Raw genomic sequence first — 23,693 nt, 5'->3', positions numbered from 1 at the left:
CAATACAATAAAGGCTTGATGGATATTACAAATCTTAATTAATCTATCTAAAAACGAACCAATATAGAAAAACAATATTAAGCTCCACAGTATCAAAAGCTTGTTGTAAGGCTACCTGGCAGACGGTGTTGTCGGCGCACTCGTCGATGTCTGTGCAGTAGCCGCCGGCGCTGATGTCGAAGCCGGGCTCGCAGTCGCAGTCGTAGCCGCCGGGCGTGTTGCGGCAGCGCCCGCGCCGGCACACGCGCGGGTTGTCGCGGCACTCGTCCACGTCGCGACACGCGTGACCGGTCTCCGTAGACTCGTAACCAGGGTTGCACACGCACTCGAATCTGATGGAAATGTTCATATCATAATGTAAAGTTTGCCGCAGAGTTTTGTATTTTAAAACCCATTCAAATTTAAATACAGTCAGTTATCTAGTATCTAGATAGAGTTTTACGCTAACCTTATAAATACATTGATAAAATATGACAGGACAAAAATAATGCTTACCCTCCATCGCTGTTTCGACACTCTCCATTAGTGCACATTCCTCCGTTCGTCATTTCACATTCGTTTTTATCGCTGCACCTTTGACCGTTTTCGACAGGATCGAAACCAGGTGGACACCTAAAAACACAACATTTAGTATAATTTTGGAAAACTTTGATGCACTTGCAAATTAATTGACACCAGACAATTTTTACCTGCAGTCAAATCCACCTGGTCTGTTTATACACGTTCCTCCTTTACAATATTCAAGAGCACATTCGTCGATATCAATACAAATTGGGTTGCCATCTTGTATCACTGATTCAGCACCATCCCAGCAGTCACATTGATATCTGCAAGAATTAAAATCAATTTATTAGTATTCATAATTTGTATCTTGAGCGTCATGATATTATTGGTTATCATGAAAATTGATGGTTATAAGAGTGTGTGTGAGTACCCGATGTCCTTGTCGACGCAGGTTCCGAGTCCGCAGATGCCGTTCCTGAGCATGCACTCGTTGATCTTGGCGATGGCGGGCGGCTCGTACGAGGTCCCGTCGTCTTCGCCGCCGCCCGTCACGTTGCGGCGCCAGTTCGGCGGGATCGCGCCGCCGCCGCACAGGTGCGTCCACTCCGCTGCGGGGAACAAGAAACTTTGAATGACCAGTAGAAAGTGCTCAGGTTCAATGTGTTCATCGGTCACCGAAACAGTGTAACATGAATAGGTTTTTGAAAAAATATAGGTTTAGTAGTAGATGACTAGTGATTTTTTCTCATTCACTTTACTTTCGAAGAAAACTTAATAGAAAATGTTTTCTCTGTACAATGTCCACAAGAAAGAAATAACATGGTACTAACTGGATCCCCTAGGCGGGCAGGGCGTGCAAAGGTCCCCCCAGGCGCGGCCCATGTTGTACCCGCAGCAGCAGTCGCGGTTGGAGAGCGGCATCGGCAGCCGGTCCGCGCACTCGCCCGTCTCGCTCATGTATGTGAAGCAGCTGCCCACTCGTCCGTCTGGGGAGAAATGACATTCATCGTATAGTGTGACGTTACTTTCTTAAGTTAAATGAACAAATTTTAAAAAATAAGTTCGATGCATTAACAAAATAATGAAAAAAGTAATTACCTATACAAAACTTTTTGTCTGGGCTCGGAATGAAGTGAGGGTTACATAGACAGTAGTAGTCGCCTTCCGTGTTAACACATTTGCCGTTCTGAAAAAGGTAACATGGCATTAAAATGCAGCTACATAACACCAAACTGTAAGTTCCTTTTATTTCGTCAACTCACCGGACAAATATCTTCGTCCTCGCACTCGTCGATATCCTCACAGTTGTTGGTGACGCGATGGCGGCGCTGTCCGGGCGGACACTCGCAAGAGAACGACCCGATGGAGTTGATGCAACGCCCGCCCTCGCAGAGACCTGGGACTGCTGCACACTCGTCTATATCCTGGAAATTAGAAGCAAATCAGAAGGTAAATATATTGCTGAATAAGTAAGGAAAAACCTGAACTTGAAATTCAGGTTTCTAAATATTAGAAACAGCAATCGCTATCTGGAAATGAACAGGTGTGTAATAGATAGGTAATAGGTAAAACAAAGGCTCTCTCAAGGCTTCTCAGTAGTGAGACTTTTACAGGTCAATATTATCGAAAAAAGGCAAGAGCAGCAGTCAAAGCGCTTAAAAAATTGCATAGATCTATTCAAAATGTGGCATGTCAGTGTGTTGGTGAGTTACCTGGCACTCCTTGGTGGCGAGGTTCCGCAGGTGCCCGTGCGGGCAGTCGAGGTCCGCGCAGCGCTCGCAGGGGTGTCCCCAGGCGCTGCCCACGGTGGCGCAGCACAGCTGCTTGGTGCACACCACGCCCTCCAGCGCGCCCGTGCACAGCGCGCCGCGGGTCTCCGTGTAGCACGGACCTGCCCGGGACACGGACACATTACAGCACTGATAATATCATATACAAAGAAAAACCTACAAGGAAAAAGTGATTTACCTGTTTTTCTAATAACTATAATCGAACCACTTAAATCGAGGGATGGATTTTTATTAGAACACTAAACTTCTTACCACGATGTAGGAATTCTAAAGACACTTACTTATGCATGGAATGGATTTATTATCCAGACCTTCAAGCATAACCCAAATTATTTTAACAATTCATTCGATTTCCCAGTTTTCGGCAAAATGCATGAACATTCAAGGGTACAGAATTATATTACTAAAACGATAACTCACCAGTTCGCCTGTCAATCTCACACCTTGTGCCGGACAGTCCGTGGAAACAGACGCATCGATCGGGAGCGATACATCTACCGCCGTGCAAACATGGCTCACGACATATAGCTACAATCAAAAAACAAACTTCATTTAAAACAATCTTATTTTTAATCACATTAGTGTAATCGAGCGAACTAGTCACAAATAAAAATCATGAATGTGCATTAAATTAATTTTACATTATCCTCATCATACTACAATAATAACTGACCTCACACAATGTTCTTGACTCCAATGACTTAAGTCATTTAAACAATCAAAACAATGAATTACAGCTAATACGATGGAATTGTTTATGTTATGCTAAATGTGTTGCATTAAAGTTAAGTAGAGTCTCAATCTTCGCTCAGTTAAAAAAAAACAACAGGAAGATATGTTACCAACCAGACCTTCTCTCTATCTTATATATTCGGGTATCGGGCGAACTAATGTTATACCATATGGATACTCACGTTCAGTACAGAACTCTCCGCTCCAGCCGGGCGCGCAGGAACAAGTACCATTGGAACAGGTACCGCCGTTCATGCAGATACGACGACAGCCGCCCGGCGTTCGTACTGCAAACAGAATCCAGTATACATATACAGAGAACTACTTGAAGATGTCGCTCTAAGCGTTTGACATGACAGATTTGAAAACATGCACCAAATACCGAGATTGACAAATTAAAATTTCATTGTTAGGATGGAATAGGAGGGCGCTTTTTTTCGTTTTGAACTCTACATTATACAAATATTTGACTAAATATCACTTATCTTGGATCCTAAATGTAATAGTTACCTGGGTAGGGGTAAAGTCCGCCACCTCCACAGGAGGGCGCCTCCACTCCGGTGGCGCAGCGGCACATGTTGGGGGCCACGCACGCTCCCGGCGAGCCGCAGTCAGGCCGGCACACGGCTAACAAATAGTAAAGGATTATTTATTTAGTTAAGTACTCTATTATACTATTTATCCCTTAAGAACACCCTTTAAAACTTATCATATTATTTTAGATTGTTAAATCTGACGATAAGAGTTAAAAGTAGTCACATACACATACATAGTTTGAAACCCAATACAGCGAGAAAACAGGAAAAAGGGACAATATGTGGTCTTAACAATCACAACATGAAAAATAAACTACTGGACAGGCCCATATTGAGGTCACGCGAGGATTACAACCGTGCCCTTAATTCCCACAAATATTTAGTTCACTACCGTAACATTCACTAAACCGAGTGTAGACAACATTGTTAACGTGAGTAGCAAAAAAGATACAGTGAAGTATAAGTTGTGTTACTTACGGACTATGCAAAGTAATGAATTCGGCCTGGACGTCCATCCGGGACAGCAATGCGTGCTGTTGCGAGATCGACAAACGTGGGGCCTGCAAATAAACAACATATTAATTACTATTTTCAAAAAGTATAAATTAATAAAAAGTATCTACTATTCAAAATCCAAACTCTACATAACTCCATTAGCGCACTTAAACATTTTACATTACATGATAATTGTCATACATAATTCTACGGTTCAAGGATACCACCAACTCTAAATAGGTAATACTATATAATGAGCCACATGTGTACTTCTAAACAATGTAACCAAACTACTAGACACATCCCAACAAAGGATTGACTAGCAGCAAACTACAGTTATTTGACACCCGTCAAATAATACATTACAATTATTTATTATAATGCAAATGTAAAGCTTAACCTCTGCACTCTATTTAAACTACAATTACTTGAGTCCGTAGAACATAAAACTTAGTGTTCAGTTAACAATGCAGATTCTAAAGGCATTTGTATGACAAGTAACGAGAAGCGCTCATTAAACTCGGACAGGTGTTGTTTAATTCTGATTTACTGCCCATCGTAAACACGATCAACACAACATGTTAACAGCTAACATATTTTATGGAAATTCGCAACTTTTCAAGCGCTACTGTTTACTACTAAGTCTTTATTCGAAATCTTTTATTCTATGAAGCTTCGTCTATCATTATATTATCCTACTTTCTGTTCGTTTCAGACCTAACGGTTAGCGATAGGTCATCGAAATCCATAAACGGCTTGCCTCTAGACATTACCATTTAGACCGAGACGTTCACGAAAACGGTGGTCCTTTTTTACGGAGCGTGCTATATTGACTGTTCTAAAGTCTGTATATGTTTTTAATCACATCCGTTTTTTTAAGATACTTACCTTGTAATAGAGATGAGATAGATATCATGCCATAAATACGGCTCAATTAGCACTCCCTAACAAGAATGTCTCAGTAACAATTACGCAATACTTAATAGAGCAGCTTATGAGCGATGATCCTAATAACCTTGCTCATTGTGCGACCGTATCTAAGTTGTACCAAATAGATTCTCTACGCTTGTTTAAAGTAGACTAATTTGTTCTAGGGTCAGAGAGTATCGCGAGTCCTTACACCGAGAACCTTGTATCGAAAACGAGATTTAGTGCATTGATGCACTTAATCATATCAATGTTTTGCTAAATATTAGCTTATCATTCAAGAGCATTGCGGTCAATTAAATAATTATTATTTCTGAATAGATATTAATCATTATTTAATTTTAGGTTATTGAATTTTTGTTCGGCCTATGTTATCTGCTAGCTTTGATGTATGCGGGTAATAAAGTAAGATAGCATCATTCTGGAATTAAACAGATTGTAAGCGGTTCCTTAAGTATAATGCCACAACCACGCTGCGGTCATACAAAATGGGCATAATGTGTAACTTGCGTGTTTACCATAGTAAGTGAGTGTTACCTCATCAGGCGTTCTGTTATCATAGCAATACCAACATCATATACTGTGCAAATATTCATTTGTTATTCATGATCTCTTAGCTCCTGAGTTTAACTACGGTCAATAAATACATTTTCGCCAACTTTGCCTATATTCTTAAGCTGAGAGTTCGAAATTTCAACTTTATCAGTCATTCAGTTTCAGAAAACTGGATTGCCTGTAAGCATCTACAATAAAACCATAATAAGTTATTATCTGTTGTTACCTCATCATACCTGTAATAAATTATGTCCAGAATATAATCTTTTATTTCCTTGCCTATTCTTTTCGATTTAATAATAAAGGCCTCTCTACTTCCTTTGTTAATCAACGCGAATCCATAAAACAAACTGTATTTCAAAGGCCCAAGAAAAGTATTCCCACAATAATTTTAATTGCCTGAAATGGTCTAGAGAAGACCTATTCTCAAACGCCGTGACCGATTTAACCTAATTCTGAGTATCATCCTTGCATCTGTTGATTGCATCTGCGACCTTGGTCGAACCTGCTCTGTCATAACCTGTCCTAGTGAACTCAGCGTCGGTTCCGCTATTGCCCTCTGCCCGACTCCCGAAATTGTAAGCGTGAAAATCACCTACGCGCCGCCGCCCACGGAGAGTGTACTACACATCATGTATTATGTTACTGCTCTCTGACAAACTGTATAAGAATATTATTTGGGACTGTGCTCTACATTTTAGTGTAAAATCATATTTTTAATTTCTGTAAAATAAAACGACTTCAATAGTTGCCAAGTATTTTGATGTCAATAATAGCAATTTTTGAGATCCTCTAGATAAACTTTTGTCTCAAAAACATAGCATTACTATGACGATTTATCTCATAAATGTTGAACTTAAAACTCAAGGGTAGCTTTAAAGTAAGCAATTATAAAATCATCCAACGTGCGACGTGAACTGGCCAGATTTGTATCAAGGCACGCATCACGTACGCTTCCAAGGACCGACGAACGATGCACCAGAGATTAAAATGTATTTACATCACATTCTTCACTTTGGCACTTGCCTACAAGGACCACAATTGATTTTTCCGTTTACAATATACTATCCTCAGTTAAATGCGTTAGGCAAATGACTCAGTCTTTCGTGAGTGATGTTGTATCTGCGGTAGGTAATATCATTATTACATTCAAACCAACACTAGCTACTGCACTTACTATGATATTTAAATGAATCAAGGAGTTGCTTAGCACCAGTCTAGCGAACATCCAGTAAATACACGCGAGTAGTACTAAATATTGTAGAGCGTTTTAAGTAATTACTTACTCATTTAAGTCTTTGGATTCTTTCGAGTCTATGTCCTCTCTTCTCGTAGTCGTAAGTAAGCAGAAATGAGTGTCAAATACCACAATCATTCAACAATTTTGTAATTATTTTTTCAAGTAATGAATTAAGTAGTTTTAAGTTAACACTTAACGAAACACCAGCTGATTGTATATTTGTAACTAGCATAAAATTTTTAAAGACAAATTTATTATTACGAATCTTTCCAATGGAATACACAATAAAATAGTTGGCTTTAAAAGTAGAAATCAGATAAGCATTTTTCAGAACAGTTGAATCTATTAGTCCACTCTGTCCATTTTCATTTTATGAAGAACCTAGTCATAAAAGCATTGTAGTGTAACTTACCCTACGAACTGGTTGGGCTTGCGATCTGAGAGCGTGCGCGGCGCTCTGGGCCACAGGCGCGGCGTGCGCGTGCTCTGCGGGGTGCGCGGGTCGGCCGCGGAGATGTGAGCGCACGCGCAGAGCACTGCCGCCGCCGCCACGAGCCGCCACATTGTCATCTTGGAACCATCACCCTGGGGGACGAACAGATACTTATAGGAAGAACTCTTTGAAAAACTCTTCAGTAATATAACATGCTCCACTGAACGTGTTTTTACAAATATTTTAATTACAAAATATGTTTTCAAGGCAAACCCTTAATCCTCTAAATTATTCATCATAGGTTTAAGTATTTTTGTACGATACCTGGGTGGTGCCGCAATTGAATTAATTTACATGTTGATGTAATAATTTCAATATTTTTAATAGATGTTATGAATGAGTATTTGTTATCGCAACATTAATGACATCTAAACAATTTCAAATGACTTTACAAAGTTATTCTATCGACACGTAATACTACACTTACAAGAAACTAAGATAACTCCCCTAACACGAGATAACATATCGCGCCTTTAACGTTAGCAATTAGCAACATCTAATAATAAAATAATTATGTAACTTATCCCTGAAAACAAGAAAACAACGAAAAGAAATACCCCTTCAAAAATGATTCTAGTTTAGTTCCGCAGGTGAATATCGACGGCAGTGAAGGTTAGAGCCGAAGAAAGGCGGTAATTTACTTATATTCATCAACCAGGACAGGACTACAAAACCAATACGCCACAAAAATAATTATAATATATTAAGCTCACTTACATAATTGAAGTAGCCAAAAATATTGTGAAACTGACGCGCTATCAACCGGTATTGGCCATTCACGGCCACATCGCCAATAAAAATATGAATTCAATACAATATTACATTAACCTTATAAAATCTTCATAAACAAACAGTAATTGGGGCAAAGATTACGTGGTGCGCACTCTTATCGACAACTGCATTGATAATTGTGTGTTTACACAATAAAAAGCACATTCTGATGTCAGTGCCAAAAACATTTTTAGATATAAACGCTATCAAAAGCTTGACGATGATAATTTTGTGCGAGTTGAAGATACAAGAATGCGACTAAGTTTTCGATTCTAAAATTATTTAATTGCGAAGTTTATGAGTTTTTTAGATTTAAATATTTGCGGAGACCTAAGTTATAATAGAAAATTATTATTGTTGACCAATGAGTCACTAGGCCTCACTAGGCATATCAAAATTATATAAGCGTAAATTATTACTAGTGCTTTATAGACTCGTTATAACACAGTTAAATTAAATTACAAAATTGTTTGTAACAATTCTAAAGTACTTTTGAACTAAGTTATCACCGACTCATACACAGTATGATGTATTGAACAAGCGGGGACATTTTTTACAAGCGTTCCTTGGGCTAAATAAACATGGAGTACAAAAAGTTGTTTATAGAGATTTGATTTATTAGAGGCAATTAATTAGAAGCTATGATCATCGTCACTTCAGATACAATACAACCATTCAAGTCACAATATCCAGAAGTAACAATAAAAAACTTATGGGGTAAAGTTAAGAATATACAAATGTGAGCGACAAAAAATATTTTTGACTAAAAACGACAAAGCAAGTAATGAGAGAGAAGCAAGCATGGCATAGGTGGGGGGCGGGGGCAGCGGGGCGGGATCAAGCAATCTGTGCCGAAATGATAACGAGGGCCGTCGACCGCGCGCGCATCACTATCACAATCTGTTGCTATAATTAGTAAAAATTCTTTAACGGCTTTGTTCTAGACATGACGTAGATACAAATCAACAAACTTTCTTTACAATTTTGTCGTATCGTTGAACTAAAGAGATTGTGCCGTAAACACCGGTATGAAGTCATAAATGTATATTTATATATCATGTCATCTTGTCATGAAATTATGGAAGAATTCTTAGGCTCAGTAAATATATCCTACATTCCAAACACATAAGGCTATTTTTTTGTAGCATTGCCTGTGTCAAGTTCCGTCAATGTTATGATATTTTTCTTTTCTTCCTAGTGTAATACGTTGACTGGACAGGAACGAGTCAAAGTTGGGCGCCCATCAATGGCATGAGTCACGCAGAGTGAATGCCACCGCCCACGGGACCGTCTTCCTTACTACATGGCCATTTGCCGGCCACACACTGGATATCATAATGTGACGTGACGTACTTGACGTTTGGACGTGATGTATAAAAATATTATAAATGGGGAGCCGTGTACTAGGAAGTCAAGGGGTCCTAGTTACGGGAAACAGGTACAGGTACTCTCAGAAGCAAAAATAAAATTGGTGATTTTTGGTACTACATTCAAGTACATAAAAATATGCTACCGACGCTATTCAAAGGTAACAACTATCACTGAAGATGTCCTAATGAGATTTTGAAATTAACTTATTCAGAGACTTTAAATGATGTATACTTAGAATGAATCCTCCGGTACATAGTTAATTACATTTGATTGAGACGCTCGTGAGTTACCGATCCTTGATGAGTACCGTTAGATGCTGACCCACATACGACCTCTCAAATCAAACGCATCCTAAGTAAACATGTTTCCTATACACTCATCCTGAATAGTCACTAATGAGCTTACAATATATATTTTTACTACACGGATTTAAAAATATAAGTATTTTTTTTTATAACACCTTGTCAGAAATATTTTTAGTGTTAATGGTATGATAAAACCTATGTGCACTCACATCGCATTCAACGCTTTTCCTCTAGAAGCCCAAATACCCCACCCAGAGCCGAATACCAAAGAGCTAAATTATCCGCAACCGGTAAATTCTAAAGTACGCAGTTTCTCAAGTGCTAAATCCTATTACTTTAGGCCGTTATCAAAACCATGTAAGCTCATAAATATCTAATGCAAAACATGAGCATTCTCATAGCTAAGGTAGTGGTGTGGTCTAGCCGTCTCTAAGGACCCCACACAGCACCCATTATGTGTACTCCAAGTTGCATGTCCATATATTTCCACGGCATTCGTTGTCCTAACAAAGTACTATTATTAGTACAGTCGATTCATACTGATTTTGATCACAATTGGCCGTTAGCACCAATGTATAACAATAGGCCAACCGCACCTCGATATGCTAAATAGCGTTTAAAGTTATGACCATCATTAATATCAATGGAGGCGCCCCGAATACTGCCTAATAACTATATTATGTGTGTGTTTAGTGCAGAGGACAATGTGATAAAAAGTATTTAAAGCGGTTGCCAAGTTAATTTCTTTTCTCAGTAAAAAACGCATAACGACTAGACCAACTCACTTCTAAGTATATTTAAGAACCACTAAACTTTAAATGCGTGAACACTAAAGCTTCACCTTAAACCCATCCTTACCTTCGTCCTTGTCAAGGTTCGAATCATAGCATCGCCCAATCAGTGTCAAGTGTCACACAACTAGTGTGTACGGTCAACAAACGCAATGATCAACGATGATGCGTCAAACGCTACGGCCGGCAGGCGACGTCGGCACGCGCTTAGATCAATATTGTAAGGAGGCGAGCGCTACTCATGAGCGGGAGCGACTTGGGTACTTTAGCTAAGTAGTACGGTGGCAAAAGTTTATTTTAACTCCATTTCGTTTGACTTTAGTAAAATATAGTTCTGTGCAGTTAAAACCAGGGACCGGACAACCCCACTTTAGAGTTAAGCCGTTTGACAGGGTAACCCGTACACGGGGTAACTCATATCGCAGTGTTACCTTTTGTTCGAGTTACATCCTCGAAACCCAGCGAAATGGTTAACACCTTCATTATGGTAACCACGTGAAGGGGTTAACCCCTTCAATAACTTAACCCTTTGAAGTGGTTACCTTCACGAAAGGCTTTTATTCGTGTTACCCTGAATTACCCACTAAACTTGAGCTGCATACTTGCACCCTAGCGGCCCCTCATTGCTTTACTAAGACTACGGCTGATTTTCTTCTATCGCCGACGCGTCGCGCCTCTCGGACAAACTACCTACGCGCGAAACGTCATATAGGTAACTAGTTGTTGCCCGCGACTTCGTCCGCGTGGTTAGAAGATATAAGTTAGGAATTTTTTCTTTATTTGCCTTCATCAGTATATTATTTCTTTTGTTTATTTGCCACATTTTCCATTAAGTCTTCGCTCCTATTAGTTGCAGCGTAATTTTATATACCTAGCCTAAAACCTTCCTCGATTATTGGTCTATTGAACACAAAATGAGATCAAATTTTTTAGATGAAATTATTTATAATAATTTAAAAAAAATCGAATACAAGTTTTTTTTTCATTTTTTGCATTTTCTGAGAAGATTTGACGGGTGAATTTTCGATTGAAAATTAGAGTGTTTTTTATATTAATTCAAAATAAGGTGAAAAAATAAATATTTTTAATCAAATAAATTACAGCGTATTTGGGACACAAAAAAGTAAGTTTTCACCAAATCTCGTTACAAAAATAAATTTTGGTAAAAGATAAAAATAATAAACCACAATCTTGGTTTTTTAGATTTTTCACATAAATTTTGACGTTATGTGAAAAAAATGTAAACACAAAAGTTTTAGATCTTTTTCTTTTAGAACTTTGCCATTTGACTTTTTTCGATACGAATTTTAGTTTTGCCGGAAATTGATAAAAACCATTTTTTACTCTTCAAACGTCACTCCCACCCCCTTCCCGACCTCAGATCACCCGTAAATTATTTTTCCTTTCATTTTTATAATATTCCCCTCCTTTTCTAATGGGTTTCATCCTACTATTTTTTAATTTGGTTTTAAAAATTATCGACCCTGGTCTACAAGTATAGACACGAAAAATATATATCACAACGTTTGAAAAGTGCGACAAGCAAAATTAAACTGTAAGATCATATCTACAATGATTTTTATTCCATGTTTACAAGTCGCTCGGTAAATGCAACAATGGCGCCGCTGGGCGGTAAGATGTCACGTGCGCTCGTGGTTATACTATTTTCAAACTAATGTCTATGATAAAGAGTGCATATTGCATTGTCTTAGGTTGGAGTGGGTTACCCTGTTACAGTGTTACAGGGTAGTAAAGGGTAACCTGTTCAGAACAGGGTTCCAGTAACCCGTTCGAAGGTGTAACATATGTCATAGGGTTTTTTCTTGAAGCGCTTAAAAAAACCCCTTCAAAAACCCTTTCAATGAGTATCCGGCCGGTCCCTGGTTAAAACAGTCAAAGGTAAGTTTATTTACCAAACAACATTTAAAAATATACCTCATGAACTAAAAGTTATAAGTACTTGACAATAATTGGTAATAACCACTAGATATCAACACCTCACATACTGATATTTTGAAAAAGCATTAATATACGACATGCAACAAGGATACAACTCGCTACCGCCTATGCCTTGTAACCGCACCTTAAAAAGGCGAGCGAGTGCCCCCAATTGAGGGGTTATTAACGCAGGCCGCTGCGCCCGCGCTGACTTCTAACGATCCGAAGCAACAAACAAACACAGATTGTTTAAGTAAAGTTTCATGTTGAGCTGAGAACGGTGGGAGCGTACGAAACCTACACACTACTATTCATATAAATCACTATTGATCGTTTATCGGGGAGTCCTAATGAATCTGTGGCGGTTAAGGTAAAGAGAAAAAGTGTCGAAAACAAGACCAATAAGACACAAGAACAACTCTTGTTACAAGATATGGGTAAGCTTAGCTATATGTTCAGACGTGATTGTGCATTGTAAAGCGTAACTGTCGAATAGAAGGTTTGTGGACAAACCATTAATTTCATGAGCAATTTCGCATGATACGATACTTCAAAATTGACGTGCATGGCGCCAATAGCTACTGCATATAAGTGCAGTGTTTCAGGCTGAAGCGTGTTCTGATACCGCGGGCTACGGACCATGAAGGACGTGTCATTTAGGTCGTTAAGTCACGTGCCACTAAAGCCCACTGTAATCCCACCTTTCAGTACTGCCGAGGACATATTCAGCGAATTCGGATATTATTTTTTTCTTTATATTGTTTTTTGTAAGTACTTTATGTGATTGTGAAAAAAGAATCGCTACACTACGAAGAAAGTCTCTTTACAAAAAAAAAATACAATACTTTACAATTGAATAAATTAATAATAAATTTAACCGTACTACACAAAAATAAGGACAAAAATACAGCAGCCATTTTTTGTCTAGAGGGTGGTCCAGCGGTACAAAAGCCTGGCCATTAATTAAAATACTTAATTATACTAGCTCCGAGAGAACAATAATTAATTATAACCCGTATACTATAATAGTAACTTAACTTAATTGATTATATTAAATAATTTATTAACCATTAATCGATTATAGAACGTGAGATTTTCTGTATTCTACAGCGTCAGTTAAATGTAACTAGAAATAACGAAAAATAGCAGGACTTTTAGAAAAATAAAGAAAGTAATAAGATCGCTCAACTCAAACAAAATGATTCGAAATTGTAATTCAAAATAATACTGAATTTCAAGTGTATTCGTCGTGTGAATACAATATTTTATTTAGTAGCAATAATAAACATGAGCTATTTGGAATAATAAATCATATATTTTTAAACATAATTAAAAATGGCTACCATAAGATTATGTTCGTCATAAAGTAACCACAAACGGTAAGGTCGTCGACCTCGCCTGCATGCAGACTGCTAGGCGCCAAAACATTTGACATTGAATCGAATGATTGATGTATTTGTAATCGATGATCAATCGAAACTCTCGATACAGCTTCATGTAACTGTTTCTATGCTTACTCTTAAGTACAAGTGATGTAACTCAACTTAAGGCTTATTATTCTCGATACGTTATAAATATAAGACTAACTGATAAAAAATCAAAACTAAACGTACACTTACCTTATAAAATGGTTATGCAATGATCCGTGAAAATAAATTGCACTTTAAGCATTTCTGATGTTAATTAAAAACAGGCATTTACAAAACGAAGTCATATTCTAACGATTTAACAAAACCGTAAATTAATAAAATGAACATAATTTGCGTAATTAAAAAGGTTTATTTTTATTTACACCACACAGATAATAAAAAACAAAATGGAATCTAGACCAAAAAGGTTTGTAATGTTGACAGGTACAAACCTCATTTCCCAACCAACCTTAAAGGACAACACTGGCACCTCACAAAACTAACACAAACTTGATAAGAGCGACCTCATTGCGTTGCAAAATAAAGGTTTGAACAATAATGAGGATCAATCATGATGATTGATCGGCGAGGTAAACACGCCGCGACCGACGCCGCACCACTATTGGGGCAAGAATGCGTGACACTAATCTTAATTAGAGCGCATGAACTAATTAATTTAAGGTGTTTGAATTCCGAGGATGAGGCGTGGCTTGGACTCCGTAGCTCGTATAACTCTGACCTGTTTCATAACTCAATTTATTCAACTCTAAACGCATTTTATAATATTCATTTTATAAATTTGAAATTTAAAATAAAATATTCTGAAAAAATCCTCCTTTTTTCCTGTCTGAAAAAATATTTCGATATTTCTTGCATTTTTTATAATTTTCGTCTGACTAATACGACTACCAGAATATAACGAAACTGATCTAATAGCTCCAGCATTGGTGATAAACAATTGGGTCAAGGCCATTTCTTTTAGTGATTCCTTTTTGTCATTTTCGACTCTCGGTTTGAATAGATTTCAAATATTAAAAGGGTGTTTAGCTTGATTGCAAAAAAACATTAAAAATAGCTGCCTGACCATTCTGACACATGTACAAAATCATAAATAATTTATATCACATTTATGTATGTAAACCAACCAATGAAATATATTCTAATTAACATACTTCATCAGAATTACGCAAAAATCAATTCAATAAATTTTCGTGTTGTAACAATAGAATGGATTCTGTATAAATTCCAATTCCCGAAACAGAACATAAAAACGCAGAGACCCAAATACCGGAACGTCTTCGATACACAAACTGAATATCCATTTAGATTTCGTCGTATCGCAAAAAAAAATATCGTAATTTAATCATCCTAGTGATTCTAACCAAATATTGACAAGCATGTCCGTTCGATTCCGAAATTTTTGTATTCCTGTCATTCGTTTAACCACTGCCTGAAGCAATAATTTTCTATCTCAATGTAAGCGAAACGAAAACGTTGCGTCTATCGCAATAGACAAATTAAAAAGACGATTTCAGTATAATCAAACACAGTGCAGCTTCATTTAACATTATTAATGAATACGACACGAGAGACAAAACCAAAGCTATACGACAACACTATAGATGATTTCGAATTCAAAATAGACGCATAGAGGTTAATACCGACATTTAATTAACAGTAATACTCATTACACTGAGGAAATTGCATGATTTGAATGTCTACAACATTGTCTGTTAGCGGTAACTGACATATGGAGGATCTGGCGATTAAATGTTTTGCAGGCATTTGCAGACATTTGTCTGTAAGATAACCTTAGGCGAAAACAAAACGTGTTTAATTTTGTCATTGACTCTGGTCTCCTGCTTCCCAAATATCCTTGAGCAGAGTCTCAATTATAGAAATAATATAACATTAATGTCGGTCGGCCGGGCTGCACTGGCCGCTTCATATATTTCCGCGACGCATCGCATCGCCTCCACCATAAAAACAAACTCGACACGAGGAAATCTGTTTGTGTACGCGATGCACTAATGATCTGTCATTACAGCAACTTTATTTTCGTTTAATTAATTCCAGATGTGATTTCAAATAGCTTTATGTTACTAATTAAGCGTGGATTATTATAGCTTCGAAAGTGTGTGAAATGTTTACAACTCATAAAAAATCAAAGATGCTTTTTTGATTGCTTCACAACAGATATGTTTCTTTTGAAATTTGTAGCTAAGGGAATTTTAATATTGCTGTTAGGCTTTGTCTGCCATTAGATTAGTAGTATCAGTTTATATATCTGAGATAAAACAATGTGATAAACAAAAGAAGATCCATATTTAAAGTCTAGTCTAGTCGATCCGCGGAGTACACCAAGGCGCGAAGTCGACCTCACTTAAGTTTTGTAGAGATTACACTGTACGGATTCACTTGAACGGCGCTCAATATCGATCATGTTGTAATACCAACATATGTTCTATATTTAGAACTAGAACGAGACCAAGGATTAGTACAATGATACACGTTTCAGGATTTAGGATTATCTCATAATTTACGTCTGATGGTGTTCTGAACATGGAATTTTGATTCGATTATAGCAAATTAATACTTGTGTCTTTAGGCAATACGGATACTAGCCTATTTGATATTTTTGGAATTCGATAATGATTGTCTTAGCTTCAGGTATACATATACAGTAGCAAGATGACAAGTTCTGCTTCAAATTTGTCATCTTACTCCTCACCATCACACCATCACCACCATCAAAATGTGGCTTAGCGAAAGCTTCCCCTTTACTTGCTCCCCTCGCACCTCACATAAGAGGCCATTCACACTTATTCCATATCTCCAGCCGCGTGTAACTTGTAAGCAGTGATTCCACATAACAAATCAGCCTATTTCGATCATAAGGAGGCCATTCATACGTCAACTAGGAAGCGCAGGCGCCGGTGTACGTTTCAGGACGATCAAAGAGCCACTTACGGTGCACTCGCGAAATGGAGATAGCTGTCGAGCATTCGCTTTGGGAGTAAGTGTGCTGCTATGTTACGGTGTATGTAGATCGCGCTTAGATATCCTGCCCCTTGAGGTGTTGTTACCTGACTACACATTCACAACATATTGTTGCTTGTTACCTAGTTTTGTCAGGAAGGAAAAGAGCTTGCGTGACCTCGTGTTTTGTAGAGTCTAAAGTATAGTGTTCATTGGTTATTAATAGCATCATTATTTTGTCTTGAGGTGCTTAACTATCGACATCTATTAAAAAGCCTGCATCTTGAGGAAAATGCAAATGAAATTGAATTTAAATAAAAACACTTATTATTTGTGACAGTATCTAACTCAAACAAAGGCTAAAAGAGTAATAGAAGTGCACCGTAATTAAGCCGTGAGCTTGATATCGGAGGCAGCGCCGCGCGCCGCCACTAGTGCATGATGACAGATTGCTCGGCGTGCCTCCATGCTTCGTTTGTAATCTATTGCGCTTAATTGACTCTACGGGCGACACCATACATGATACATCTTTTATCTAAAGCCGCACCAATTTCATTTTCCTTAAGCAATGACCAGCCCGTATACGCGTTACCCAGGAGACGCATATTTTATTCTATGTAAAAAAATTTATTTGATTAGGGGTAAATACCATGGTGTTACTGAATTTATAAATATTGTGATCTCAATGCAACTCAGATCTAAATAGGCGAAGGAAGTTATTTATTCAGAATCTAAATAAACGGAGCATTTCTTAGCCGAACTTCCTCAATTTTGTATTTTCTATCACAAACATACATAATTCATTCAAAATCAGTTCGAATGTTTAAAATATTTATAAAACTAATGCAAGTGGAAATAAATGAGACAATTAGATTTTCCGTACCATGCGAACAGTTAGATTTAAGAATATCGTAAACAGCCAAGTTTTTATGTGTGTATAAACAGTGTTTTTAAACAAACGTATCTTTCGTTTCGATCCATAAATACATTATGACGTAACAAACAATCAATTTCATCCATTAAGATTTTTATATCCCGCTGGATTCTGTTTAAATCTATAATTTATCGTATTCTTATCGTAAATTTTGCATCATCGAATCGAAAATAGAAAACGTAATTGTATCATCAATCACTAGCAAAGATAAACAGAGCAAGTAATGTGGAATACCTCAAAACCAAGTTATCTCTGTTTAACATTATTTTGGGATCAGTCCGCTCTAGCGAATTAATTAAAGGAATCAAAAGCTCAAATTTTAAGGTACACTCACGAAATGTGGAAAAAATCTATTGAACCAACATCTTCCTTGACAATCGTCTTATGATTAACACAATATCTCTCAAAATAATCTTTCATGCAAATCTAAATTCAACTCTTCGATCGCTTCTCCATGAGACACAAAATACTTTTCTATTAATTACATATAAACGAAGGTAGTGACATCATCGCCGGACCATATTAGTTCAAAGCTACTTAGATAAACAATTTAAACCATAAAATCTGGCCGACGAATGTGACAAATACTCGTCTTTTAATGGGCTATTCGAAAAACAAACAAAAGCAACTGAAACATATGTTATATCTGTGTCAAAGGAACTTGCAGCGCAGCTGTGCAGACAGTTCTCATGAAGACGCCACTTATTTGCAAATGTAGGTTACACTTATTGAAAATGATTAAGTCGTCACTTAAATTTGACCTTACACGGATCGAGAATTTTCTAAACCTAACTGTAAGCAAGTACTCATTTTTGTTAAAAAAAAGCTTGAATACATTAGGTACACTAATCGCTATTTGACCATATCAATAAATCTTAAAAAGAGTCATTGGCTAATTATTTGTTCGTAGTCTTTGAACATAAAAGTTTTGCTTTTGATAAACGTCCTGTAAGCGGTAGTTCGCACAGTACTTCAGAATTATCAAATTGATGATGACATAACATTTCGGAACAAAACTCGTAATGTTTTATCGCCGACCACAATACCGTTCAAAGTGACAGATAAGTGCCAACACTAAGTCATAACGACATGTTGTAAAATCACGAATACAATGGGGAATTAGCTTTTAAATGTAGTGCCAATGCCGGCCGGTCCCGACTCACAGATATGATGCAAATTGTAATCATTAGAGTCAAACTCGGCGGATCATACAAGTATAATGTTGAATTAAGGTGTAAATTACGGCACGTAGAAGGCGTGAAATCCGATGTGAGATAGCCGAGCCATAACGTCATGTTACTATCGTCAATACCTCTCGACAGGGATTATGGATTTTTGATGCTTTCAGAAAACGATTTGTCTTTAAAGAAGGCTTTGTAAATTTTTATTTAATCATTAAAGCTAACGCTACTATAGACAAAATTCTGATAGGAAAGACTTGTCCGATACATTGAAAAAGCTAAGCTTAATAAAAAAATATCCTCCCATAGTTTCGGAACTTTAGCGGAACGTACCTCTATGAACATAATTGCATTTTGGATGAACATTTTACTAACGGTAATAAGTTTTGCATACATTCAAAGACATTTAAACCTAACCTTAATTACAAGTCGCATTCATCAAATAGCTTTTACTGAAAAGGTAAAAGCTTGCCTCAATATTTAAGCCCTTATCTTATATAAAGGACAAATAAAGCTCTCAATAACGTGAGACAAGCATGTCTGGTGAGCCTTTCATATAATTAGTCCAAACGGTAGCACTAATGGAGTTTCTTGTCGGCTCTTCACTGTAGGAATGATTCTTACAAACCTATCAACTAGACTCGACTTTATATTACCGCATTTCTTAGCGAAGCCTATTCTAAGTAACAGTTTTTAAGGTTTTCCTTAAAAATGAAAATCTTTTTATCATCACATTTTAAGAGTCCAAAATAAGGTTAGTGCAACATTTTAAAATTTGTATTATGAGACCAAAACTTGTAGTCACGAACAGAAGCGGTTACAAATAATATGACAATTAAATGGAGAGCATTATTCCCACACAAGTGAATTTAGCGTCGGACGTGATATGGTCCGGCCGATTGCGCAAATCGGCTAGCCTTCGGCCGGTTCCTACTCTGATAAGGGACTCATCGCTGACCAACGTTTAACCCTGGCCCTATTAACTGAGGATGTAGGCATCATGCTGTTTAAATGGCAACATTATTATAACGAGAACAAGCAATAGTCAGCGAAACTTGTAAAAAGTTCAGAGAGAACTGAAAGGACTCGCGTGCGGAGCGCGGACTCGATCGAGCTTTCATCTAACTTGAATTGAAACAAATGTTTATGTGCATAGTCTTGTTAAATTGCAATCTTATTCATTTCCAATGCAAGTCGCGCACTAGTTTCCCGTAGTGTTTTTGTACTAAATGCTAACATGCCATAAAAAATGTATAAATAAATTAAAAATAGGTTAAAAAGATTTAAAAATATAAAATATTTTTTAATACACATTACGTAATACAATACCAATCTCTAGCTCTATTCACGAGACAATAGGCGGCAAACACCCAGGATCCGTCCGTAACAAAATTAAATCAACATTATCCTGATGGAAGTATTATCACAAATTACCATGCCACTGGATTCCTCGATGGAGGGCAACCAGAGTACTGTTCGATGTTCGAGAGTAGTTCGTTTGTAGATGATGATACGACCGGATGGATGATAAACGCGCACGGGTTCCCGCGCCGACCGAAAGGGAGGACCGCCTCGATCCACGGCACGCTCCCGACTGACAACTAAAATTGCGAGCTTTATCATCGGCCATACAATGCGCGCACGCGCACGTTTGCCCAACCACTTAGATCTGCGGTGCTTCCGTTACGCTATTAGTATTGTCTTTACCAAAATGTCTGTTGGAATACTCTTTACACTTCTAAGGTAAACAATTTTCATACATTTTCCTTTCTTAACCGAACCTCATTCATGATACGTATCGAGATTTCTGAAAGTTAATCATAAACAGCTATTTAATTAGTCTTGTGTAACGGACATAAGTGTTGAGTAATGAGCCAAGCTCACATTCTAGCCCAGAGTACTCATTACCTATAATTATCCAAAATCTGCATTGCAAGAGTCATTGTTATATTAATAAGTGCTGGTTAAATGAGATAGAGAACTTACGACGGTGCGAGAGTTCGTTCCGAAACGGTTTAAGTATACAATGAACTCTAGTACTTCATTACTTTCAATTTTTGATTAAATGAGGTTAAAATCTGGAACCAAAAATTCCATTTGTGGATATATTGGGTCATTACTCTGAGTAATGGGACCGTGCTGGGTCTTGTCCACTGGCGCCAACTAATCGAAAGCTGGAGTGCCCCTATGGTACCCTACTGTTTAGTAAATAGCTCTCATTTGCATAAACGTTTAAATTAATTTGTCTCTAATAGCCGTTGATAAAAAGTTACTTTTTATTTAGCGTTACGTATCTTACAGGTATAAACTACCTATTACTGAAGTTTCACTGTCTATCTATTCTTCTTCCGTCACTAGGCTGTGTCTCATGAACTGTGAGAGCCAGACAGTTTTGATTTTTTCATAGATGATGTATTTTTACTGCCTCTATAACAACACATTATAACGAAAATTAAGTTCGAGGTTTTTCATTAGGTACGCTAATTTTATGTAACTCTCAAAGTTAATGATCCAACTCGCGCTTGATCTGTTTTACTCATGTGTGGGGTCTCTATCAAGTTCTATACAGTTAGGTTTTGGTAAATAATTAGGAAATGCCGAATTAATGATAAAATTAATTGCCGTATAATATTTACGAAGTCCCTCTCTCAAGTTTATACAAAGTCGAAGCTTACGTTACCTAGAAATAATGACATCAAACCAGATTAACATTAGTGGCATGTGCGCAATAATACATAATGCAAGTCCTCGCGAATTTAATAGCGGCAGTAAAATCCTGCCTATTTATAAATAAACACATATGTACTTTAGCTTGTAAATAACCATGAGCAATGACTTTGTAAAACTTGACAAGAAAATATATGTATTTACAATATGCAGAACTCTAAACAAAAGTTCCGAATGACTGCAGACTTGACATTATATTAGAAGTCGTCAAACAGTCTTTTCTTTCAAACAATTATAATTATGTATAACGATGTTTTATTCTGACTCGTCACTTCTGACCAATATATTAGTATAAACTTGTTGAGGGCAATATAATTTAAGACTATAGTTTATTCGTGTAATTAATACTGTACACTATTAAATGTTTTATAGGCACTACATCTCGCAATAAGGAAATTAACGTCTCAGTAACTTGTAAATCTCTTATTCTTTGATTGCAGAGATTGTGAACTTGGCAATCATACTTCTGTGAATAGGGATGTTTCTGGGTATAAGTAGTTTAAATATATATTTCCAGTTTCTCCAGTTAATTTTAACATTAGACACGATTTTTTGCCCTATCTTGAACAACAAAAATTAATAAAGAAAAGCTGCTTTAAAGTTTAGGAGACAAGAGTTACGATTTCAAAAATACACAACAGTGTCGTCACGCGTAATTTCCATTCATTGTTATTTGATCAATTTGTGTTTGCGGGACAACCGAAAAAGTAACTTATTAAACGATAATAAGGAGTCTAAAAAATAATTGTCCTAATCCCTGTCTTAATTCTAATGCCAATTTACTTAATAAGGATCCTTTGTACCCAACTGTTTTTTTTTTTCGAGTCCAAATAATATTAACAGTCGCTTAGTATTAACAGACTGAAAAATATTGATGTCTGGTTTAAATCTGTTCCAATTCATTTGCAGTTTATTTTAAAATACAGAGCACACGATAGAATTATAGTGACATTTAATATATTTATTGGATCTAGGTCCCTTCGTGTTTACAAATAAGATAGACCACCCACCACAAGCATCTGCGATACTAATTATTGCAATCGACAAGAAAACGTCTTTAGAAAGATCTCATGACTGAGCTACAAGTGCACAAGTTGATTGATCACAGGTTAAGCTATGCTTGATACGGTCAGTTCATGGATGGGTCAAAATCTAATGAACTCCTTCGTGTTTCGGAAGCCTGAGTCGAAGCTTATGATGGAAAATATCTAAAGAAAAATCAATATCAGAGGAAACCTTCGCGATTGACCTTTCAATTAGGTTTTTTAAATAAAGGCAAATTATGCAAAGCGAAGAGCTTGTGTATTAAACCTGACAGCTCTAATTTGTTACATGATTGACCGTCAACAATTACTCATATTTAACATACAATTAACACCCATTATGACTTTGACATGAGATTGATAGTCGCCTATGATTTGTACGACGATACACCACCATTTTGGTGACCGCGTCTGCTGACCACACTTTATTTGGAGATCGTGGGCGAAGCTCGCTTTATGTCAAAGATGAATACTCTTTGAATGTTTTTTCTGTAACTTTGTTAGGTGCATGAACAGTTAGAGAATGGTATTGAAATCCTATTAAAAAGCTTCAGATTAAATAAAGAAGAAGATATTTCGGAAGTGTTGATGATGTCTGCTTTGAAATTGGTTTGCTGCTTTCTGTGACAGCTTTCACCTGCTTGAAGAGTAATTTATATTCTTAAGTAGCCTAAGATTAAGCGAAGTAAAATAAAGTTAAGTACTCAAGACCTAGGTGTGTCCAAACATTTGCGTGCAGTCTGGCTTAAAAAAAAACAAAGCAATGCAACAATTTGTACGAAATTATTTAAGACTTGAAGATTTAAGAGCGTTTTCAAACTTATAAACACTACAGATTCATTTGCTAAAACAACCTTACCACATGTGGATAACAAAACAATCTCTTCGCGAGATCGTCATCTGTTTATTATTACTTTTATTTAGAGTTGTAGTAACTACTTGTATAAAATTGTTATGTTGTAGTGACGACCT

The 23,693-nt window shown here is 37.0% G+C and overlaps 1 protein-coding gene across 2 annotated transcripts in view; it reads right to left on the bottom strand.

The window, feature by feature from the left end:
- LOC113503284 (fibrillin-2-like) overlaps window positions 1–20,658 on the bottom strand; it is a 36,958-nt gene extending 16,300 nt beyond the window's left edge. The window contains exons 1-14 of one of the 2 annotated variants that reach the window (XM_026885125.1): window positions 20,386–20,658; window positions 7,192–7,364; window positions 4,040–4,122; window positions 3,537–3,653; window positions 3,209–3,313; window positions 2,715–2,822; window positions 2,217–2,395; window positions 1,767–1,928; window positions 1,603–1,690; window positions 1,335–1,490; window positions 935–1,112; window positions 690–827; window positions 496–612; window positions 116–332 (exon numbers count right to left, since the gene is read on the bottom strand). In XM_026885125.1, coding sequence (XP_026740926.1) covers window positions 116–332; window positions 496–612; window positions 690–827; window positions 935–1,112; window positions 1,335–1,490; window positions 1,603–1,690; window positions 1,767–1,928; window positions 2,217–2,395; window positions 2,715–2,822; window positions 3,209–3,313; window positions 3,537–3,653; window positions 4,040–4,122; window positions 7,192–7,364; window positions 20,386–20,574 — 2,010 coding nt within the window. In that variant the 5' untranslated portion in view covers window positions 20,575–20,658. The remainder of the gene's footprint in view (window positions 1–115; window positions 333–495; window positions 613–689; window positions 828–934; window positions 1,113–1,334; window positions 1,491–1,602; window positions 1,691–1,766; window positions 1,929–2,216; window positions 2,396–2,714; window positions 2,823–3,208; window positions 3,314–3,536; window positions 3,654–4,039; window positions 4,123–7,191; window positions 7,365–20,385) is intronic. The other variant, XM_026885126.1, reaches the window with a different exon arrangement.
- Window positions 20,659–23,693: the final 3,035 nt, after the last annotated feature.

Source organism: Trichoplusia ni, chromosome 19 (genome assembly GCF_003590095.1).
Source record: "Trichoplusia ni isolate ovarian cell line Hi5 chromosome 19, tn1, whole genome shotgun sequence".
In the NCBI taxonomy this organism is placed as follows: Eukaryota; Metazoa; Arthropoda; class Insecta; order Lepidoptera; family Noctuidae; genus Trichoplusia; species Trichoplusia ni.
This window is presented reverse-complemented; position numbering and strand designations above follow the sequence as displayed.